We start from the raw sequence: 7,999 nt of genomic DNA on the forward strand, positions 1-7,999 counted from the left end.
TTGTACTAATTCGTTGGTCAATAAACATTGTTTAAAGAAATTACAGTAATCTACAGAATCTGTCTACAATATAAATAAACCTTCATATATAATATTCTAGCCTAGAATCTTTATCCATAATAGACTATTAAAAGGATAAAGGTTTGTTTAACAAGATGTCAGCGAAACCGTTTTGTGTCATGTACAAAAAATGTTTTCTATAGATTGTTAATTTTCTGGAATTTCACACCATTAGTCAATTTAGATTTACAAATAGCTACACGTGTACTTAATAGTAACTTTAGTTTCGTCGCGATTGTTTTATGGTTCCGACGAATCTGACAGCTTACATACACCGTATACAAATATCGCAGTAGAAAGCTTTACGAGTTTAAATCTCGCTCTTTCTGATCTCGAGAAATTCGTCGTTCCAGTCGGAGGCAGATATTCCCGGCTGGGGGAAAAGTTCGACGTGTCGGAATGTCGGCGTCGTCGGCCAAACGGAAAGTTTGCCGGAAACGACGTCACCGTCGACGCCACGTCGGTCGCGTTTTCCGCTCTCGGCCGATCCCGCTGGAGCCGAATTGGATGGTAACCACTAATAGAGGCCCTGTCCTCCGATGGTTTAGTTCTCGGCACCGACCGGTCCCGTCCGGAAGGCGGGAGAGAGCCGGAGGGATCGACCGGAACCGGAAACGGCCGCCCGCCTTCCTAAAAGCGCGCGCGCGCTGCCGGGCGGAGAAGAATCGGCGTCGTACTGTACGTCCGAGTCGGCGCGCTTTCGCCCGACCGTGACCGACCGGTGGCAGGTTAACGGTCGATCGAGTCGACGTTCGAATCGCGGTCCGTTATTAATAGAGCGAAGGCCAGCGCATCGGCCGTGGCCGGGCAGAATCGCGGTCGGAGAACGGAATTCTCCACAGGTGAGTCTCACCTGCAATCAAAAAGTTACGGGACAGGCGAGATGGACGACCGTCCCTTCCCTAACGATCGAAGCGACCATCGCCCTTCCGTACGATTTCTCCTTTTTCGTAAAATTAAATGCACTTCTGCTGTCCTGCGGATGGTCCGGGAGGCCTCGGCGCCACTCGGTCCCCGCACGGAGACGGGACCGGCTTCCAGAAACGGAGAGGGGTGGAGAAAGGGAGGGCGACGACCGCTTTTCCGGTAAGGAGCCGAAGGGGAGGTCGACGGAAGAGGGAAAAGTCGGGCGACGACGGCAAAAGGAGGACCCGGACGCCGTCCTATGATCGGTAACGCCTCTCTTTTCAGGAATAAGTCGACGGATGCCGAATTCCAGTCGCAGCGCCGTCCCCAGGGAAGTCCGACGACATGAACATCACTTTGGTCTTCGCCCTCGTTACCTTTAAGCAAGGTAAGTCTCCCTTTAATTGTTCTCTCTCTCCGGCCCCCGCGCCCGACCCCTTCCCGGTCTATCGCCGTCGACAATTTAAGGATTAAACTAAGGGAAGACAGAGTCTGTTATCAAAGACGATCAGCCTTTGACTTTTCGCGTCAATCGAAAATTTTCACGTGGACTTAAACGTCGCCCTCAGAGTCCGAATTAGAACCCTGGGAAATTTCGTCACTATCCCGAAAATAAAATCAACGACCGAACGCGACGCCGTCCTGTTAATGACGACGTTCCGGCCGATCACCACCGAAAATAATCGAATTAGCCGAGTTTTAGGCGTGGCGTTGTCTAATGGCCCACAGATCATTAGATCGCACGAGCGGTCCCACCTCGGAAATCGTTGAGTAACGCCGTCTTAGTCGGGAACTTTACTGGAGAGAAGGGAAAAAAGTGGACCGCCGCCTTTCGATACTTTCGGGGTTTTCGACCTGTCGTCTACGGACGCGCGGCCGTCGACTGGGAACGCAGTCCGACCGGCCGGTGACGTCTCGGTAACCCGATTAAAGGTCGGCCGACCGCCGACCTTCCCCCTGGACTTTTTTCCTCCGTTAACCACCCGGTTTGGCCGTACCGGTTCCCGCCAAAGCAGAGTGACGAACGAGTGGATCTCCAAAGATGGCAGAAAATAAGACTTTTCCACTAGCCGCTTATTAACAATTCTCTGTTTACGCAGTTCTTTGCGATTTCGTAGTCACCCACTCCGTATTTCGATGCTTACATTTTAATTTGAAACTTCAAAGTCACACTACCCGATGACTCACTCTCGGTGAGGATATCGACACTATATTGAATGAAAAATCATAGCAATGCACAAATGAGGTGTAAACGAAAGTGTATCTTCGGTTCTGTGCTAAATATATGACCACGGTTATTAAATCGGATCGGAATGGTTTAAGCAGATGACTCGGACTACGAAAAAGAAATTTGAGTGAATCTTCATCTGAAAGTATTGTTACAATTGAAAGATGATGACGTAAAAGCATTGTTGATATCCATCAGTACTAGACTTTTTTCAAACGCTAACACATATAAACGGCTAAGGAAACTTTCCATCATTTCGAATCCTGCCTTAGGATCTTCGAACAAGAATGTCCAGATACAACAAAACTTCGCTCTTAGGAGAATGCCGAATTTATCACTTTGCCACGTGCATTTGCTGGACAAACGCCATCTTTTTTAAGTGGGTCACTTAAAAACGAGAACTCGCCGTACTTATACCCGAAAGGATTTTTTCTGAGCAAAAAATGTCGCTTGTGGAGGTCGGCCGCAGAATTTCCGTCTTCGGAAACAATTCGGACAGAAAATCAGACGACCGTCGACCGGAAGTTCCTAAATTACTTTGCTTTTTTTTCAGCCTGGTCGGTCTCCATCAAACCCAAACCCTGTTTCAACGGCAAGCGTCAACGAGGAACCTGCATGTTCGTTTGGGAATGCATCCGAGCCGAAGGAAAACATCTCGGAACCTGCACCGACTCCTTTCTGGTCGGAAGCTGCTGCTGGCGCCGAGGAAACGCCGAAGAACAACCTCCCGCCCAGTGGACGGCTTCCCATTTCCACAATTCCTCCTCCGAAAACGGAGTCCGCCCGACGGAGACCGATCGCCGAAAGAAACCTCGTCCAGGTGAGTATCTCTTCTTTCACGTTTTTCTCACTCGCTAGAAAGTATCTGCCTAGCTGCTGTCCATCCTTACGATCACGGGTTTATTTTAGTATAGCAGAACACTTCCAGACCCCACCACAAGCGAAAATTTCCCGATTTCCGACTCGGATCCCACGCCTAGGCGTCCACTAATCTCGGGGTTAGGAGAATATGTTGTCTTTCGCGCTTTTCCCGGATTTTTAAAATTAATATACATGTACTGTATTTGAGCGCCTTCTTACATTGAAAAGGGAGAACTTTATTTTCTGTTTGACGTACTTACATCGGATTAAAATCGAAGGAATTTCTTCCAAAGTGTAGTCCTTTCGTAGAGTGTACTCGCTCTCGTGTGTGATGACCGACGATCCTTAACGAAATGCCACTTTTCGGAATACGGAAATCGTCTCTTCCTTAACCTATTTCAGGGATTAATTGACGCAGAATTTCCAATCGGAACAACGTTTTTTCTTTTTATTAATAAAATTGGAGTATGGTACCGTGGGCCGAGGAACGATCCGACCTCGTCCTCCTCGGGGGCATTGGCCCGCGTAACGACACGGTCCCGGTGTCTTCGCCCGGGAAAACAATTAGTGGGTCTCCGTGTAATCGGGCCGTTCACCGCCACGCCCTACCGATTTCTCGTTAGATTTTTCCCGGAATGAGTCGGGTCGGAACCCTCTCGGCGGGTCGAAGTTGGCGTTGACACCAGTCACCGGAACCATAAAAATTTCTTTCGCTCTTTTAACTTATACGCGCCGCTTTCCTTTCTGTCGGAGGACCGATCGGCGATCTGTCTTGAAAGTTCTTTATAAGAGTATTGTTCTAATTATTAAAGTAACTCGCGTCGTAATCACTTTTGTTTCGTTCAGAATGCGGAGTTCCCTTCGACACCCACCGATCCAAAGTAGTGGGAGGAAGCGACGCCGCTTTTGGTTCTTGGCCTTGGCAGGTGAGCTCCTCGTGTTCTTAATTGTGGGCTGACAAAAATTACAAACGACCTCTTTTTAGGTGTCCATCAGGAAAGTTCGAGGAAGCTACGGATTCGCCAGCACTCATCGATGCGGAGGCGTCATCCTCAACCGATTGTGGATTGCCACCGCCGCCCACTGCGTTGAAGAGTAATATTTCTCCCTCCCTTCTATCCATCTATTGATCCTGCGTTTCTCCGCGTTATCATTTCGTCAAATTACGTTTTTTCAGTGTAAACTTTCTCGATTTCAGTTTGTACCCGTCCAGGATGAGAATCAGAGTGGGCGAACACGACTTCGGCAGCACGAACGAACCCTTTCCAGAAATGGAGAAAAACGTGGGAGGTAAGGTTCTGCACCCGGGTTACAATGTTTTCACTTACGAACACGACTTGGCCTTGGTTAGACTGACCGATCCCTTGGTCTTTCGACCCCACGTTTTTCCCATATGTCTGCCGTCTACCGACGATGCTTTCGCAGGAAGAGAGGCCGTGATTACCGGATGGGGTCGACTCAGAGAAGGTATTGTATTGTACTGTGCTATTTCTTTCTCTTCCATTTGTTTGTCCTCGACTGATATAACAATTCTTCGGCAGGAGGAATCCTCCCCTCGGTTTTGCAAGAAGTGAGAGTGCCCATTATCAGCAACCAGCGATGCAGAGAGATGTTTCGCCAAGCCGGAAAACTGGAAGTGGTTCCGGAAACGTTTCTATGCGCCGGATTCGCCGAGGGAGGTCGCGATTCCTGTCAGGTGAGTATCGGGACGTCGATGACGATAAATTGTAAATAAAAAATTAAACGTCTCGGTGCAATGGTAAGGCAAATTTTTCATCGCAGGGAGATTCGGGAGGACCTTTACAGATAAAAGATGACGATGGAAAGTGGATTTTAGCGGGAATCATATCATGGGGCGTCGGATGCGCTCAACCCAACATGCCCGGAGTCTGCGTTCGCATCACCAAATACAGAGACTGGATAACAGGAATCATCGCCTAGAGTGGAAGAGCGCCGAGTAACACTGGGTAATCTCTTATCCAGGAAGTAAATTAGCAAAGCTCTCTTCGTCCTGATCCGGGGACGTTTCGTAACTCGGAAGGAGTGGTCAAGATTTCCTTCGTCATCTACAAACAACTTGGAGGGCGTAAGCGTTTGCCGAAAATCGGCGGAAATTTAGTCTGCGTTCTTATCCGGAGATCGATGGAACCGTCTCGACATCAAACGCCGTCTCAGAAATGTGATATTATTCATGATTCGGGACAAAATTATGCACCGAAGACATGGTCAGACCCCAAAAGGTGTAGACTTCGCATGGCGTCAAAACCCACATGTAACTTGTTCAAGGTGTAAGAGAAACGCTTTTCCGTTTTCCAATCCCGTGGAAGAAACTTTCCGGATCATCTATTTTCTTCCATTACCGGCATCATTAGCTCGGACGCCCAGACCACACCTCAGTTATATTATGAAAAGTGTCTTTAATAATAATAAAAAAATAATTCGAGTTGGAACCTTCGATTGGCTCGTTTACGGTCACGAACGAAAACCATAAATCGCTCATCTTCATCTTACGGAAAGATTAGGAAGAGACGACCGACCACATGACACTCATTCAAACACTTCTGTATTTATCTGTCGAAGTTGTTTCTTCCATTCTTTGTCGAAAACGACCGCAAAACAATCGCTTTTTTTACTTTTCACGTCGGTCCGATCGGTTTCTATTTTGTCGCATTGCATTATGGTAACATTCGGATAGCGTAATCGATATGATAATCGATTATTGTTTGTTAGAAAGAATATTGACTGAAGACGCTGGATATAGAACAATTTCACGGAACGAGAGTCTTGCGGAATTGTTCAAAAACTATCTCTGTCCAGTGAGAGAATAACGTATTATATTTTATGAATATTCGCCCAGATGTTGGCAAGAGATCTTTTTGTTATTAAGGAAACCCCTAAAATAAATAATGGATCTCAAGTTCAGGGACTGATCTAAATTGAAACTAATGAAGCTTAAGTTTCAAGTCCCGAATCCAGGGGACCCCACATAGATGAAGTTTTCAAAATTTATTTTCAATTTATATTGATAGTTGTAGTACGTTATGTAGCAGTAGTATTTTCATGTTGCTTAAATAAAATATATGTATATTTTCTATTGCACTGTACGTTGTAAAAATTTTTATTTTAATATATACATGTAAAAATATTTTAAAGCGGTTCCCAGAAATTTAAAACTTCAACGTTTCCCCAAACTTCAACCTTCTTACGTTTCCCCTACGATTATTATTTTATTGAGAATTGGATAGCGATCATTGTTTGATCGACGGAAGAAGAACGCGCCTAATTTGATATATTGCTCTCGGATGACGTCCTCGTCTTTTTAATTTCATCCGAATAAATCAAAGAATGACCGAAAAGCGGTGCGAATGCTCCAGCCGAGGAACCAGAATGGACGTGTTCCAGGAATCTACGAGTTTCCGGAAACGGAAAACGAGAAATTGTCGTGCTAATTCGGACTGAAGCGAATGGGAAGAATTTTCTCTATTTGATTCGAAAAACGAAGGATATAAACGATCTTTTAGGAACGGAAAATCCGACTGGAAATACAAATAACATTCTTATGTCATTTAAAGAAAAACATGCAAGGAATACTTAATCATTTTCGTCGTAATCGTCGAGGAACGATCTTATTTACGGAGGGAAACTTTTCCAAAGGATAAGAACGAGTCTACCGATGGTAAAAGCACCGGCCAACATAACCGTCGACCTCCTCCGGCCAAAATAAACACTAGTAATTACTGATTAGTACGAGTGGCGGAACTTAAGAGAATCGTCGATAAGTAAAGGTGTTAGAAGTCAATTAGCTCTCTGGTGTGTTCACGCCCTTCTCGAAAAGAATCTGTCGAGAGCTCTTTTCTTTTTTTACCGATTTGTATAAATTAACGAATAGTTCGATTTAAGAAATCTTTTCGCAAAGTTCGGTAAATAAATAACAAAGAAGAAACAGCAGAAATGAATAAAAGTTTTATGTTGGTATTAGAATATATCTAATTATCGACAGTAATAATACGAGCTACGAAATTGTAGACGACCGGTAGCAGTAACCGGTTTGGGCAACAGAAATACGAGATAAATGATTATTCTGTTTTTATTACCGATTAATCTACCGTACAGACGGCCTTTCAAACACGTCAATGGAACAATTAGGTCTGGTAATTACACCTTCGTGGCGGAATTCATTGTTTCTTTTTGATACTCGAAAGATCCCGGCAGCAATATTCTTAATCAAATCAAACAGATTAATAGAAAACTCTAAGGACAACTCGAGGTATACTACAGGTATACCTCGAGTTACGTCGTTCTCGATTATACGTCGTTTGTCAAAAAATATATAGAAAAATAAAAATCAAATTTAAGTAATTTTATTCGACTTTACGTCTGACCGCCACAAATATTGAAGTCGTTATATCATTAGAAAAGCGTTAAAACACATAAAATCATATTAAAATATGTACATCTACAGTAAATGTTAATATAATCATCATAAATCCTAGAGAACGAAACATGAAAACATCTGTGTTTCTGTGTTGTCGTCTTATTTAGCGGTCTTTATTGGCATTTTCCACGGTAGCTCCAATATCCAACGTTTAGCATCGTTGTCAGCGCCACTCGATATTGGTAAATCTAAATATATATAACTCAAAGGTGACTGACATAGTGATCTATCAACGCACAGCCCAAACCACTGGACGGATCGGGCTGAAATTTGGCATGCAGGTAGATGTTATGACGTAGGCATCCGCTAAGAAAGGATTTTGATCAATTCTACCCCCAAGGGGATAAAATAGGGGATGAAAGTTTGTATGAAACTTTGTCAATTTTAAACCGATCGGGCTGAGACTTTGCATGCATAAAGCTACTATGACGTAGGCATCCCCTAAGAAAGGATTTTGATAAATTCCACCCCTAAGGGGATAAAATAGGGGATGAAAGTTTGTATAAATC

At 44.6% G+C, this 7,999-nt stretch overlaps 1 protein-coding gene across 2 annotated transcripts; it reads left to right on the forward strand.

Annotated features, from left to right (window-relative positions):
- Positions 1-516: 516 nt before the first annotated feature.
- Positions 517-5,553, forward strand: LOC111612490 (serine proteinase stubble-like). Of its 2 annotated transcripts, none has more exons than XM_023353714.1 (8): positions 517-570; positions 1,252-1,354; positions 2,748-3,014; positions 3,902-3,981; positions 4,041-4,150; positions 4,254-4,522; positions 4,597-4,751; positions 4,838-5,553. In XM_023353714.1, exons 2-8 carry the CDS (start codon positions 1,312-1,314, stop codon positions 4,994-4,996), a joined length of 1,083 nt encoding a protein of 360 aa, XP_023209482.1. In that variant the 5' UTR covers positions 517-570; positions 1,252-1,311; the 3' UTR covers positions 4,997-5,553. The 2 variants fall into 2 exon arrangements, with proteins under 2 accessions (XP_023209482.1, XP_023209481.1); XM_023353713.1 differs by lacking the exon at positions 517-570 and adding an exon at positions 672-902.
- Positions 5,554-7,999: the final 2,446 nt, after the last annotated feature.

The sequence above is a fragment of the Centruroides sculpturatus genome, unplaced genomic scaffold (assembly GCF_000671375.1).
Source record: "Centruroides sculpturatus isolate CEXI.00-Female unplaced genomic scaffold, Cexi_2.0 scaffold1703, whole genome shotgun sequence".
In the NCBI taxonomy this organism is placed as follows: domain Eukaryota; kingdom Metazoa; phylum Arthropoda; class Arachnida; order Scorpiones; family Buthidae; genus Centruroides; species Centruroides sculpturatus.

Coding starts and splice junctions, on each gene's coding strand:
- LOC111612490 (XM_023353714.1), top strand. CDS start 1,312: ATGAACATCACTTTGGTCTTCGCCCTCGTTACCTTTAAGCAAG. Junction 3,982..4,040: donor TTGGTTCTTGGCCTTGGCAG/GTGAGCTCCTCG, acceptor ACCTCTTTTTAG/GTGTCCATCAGGAAAGTTCG. Junction 4,151..4,253: donor GCCGCCCACTGCGTTGAAGA/GTAATATTTCTC, acceptor TCTCGATTTCAG/TTTGTACCCGTCCAGGATGA.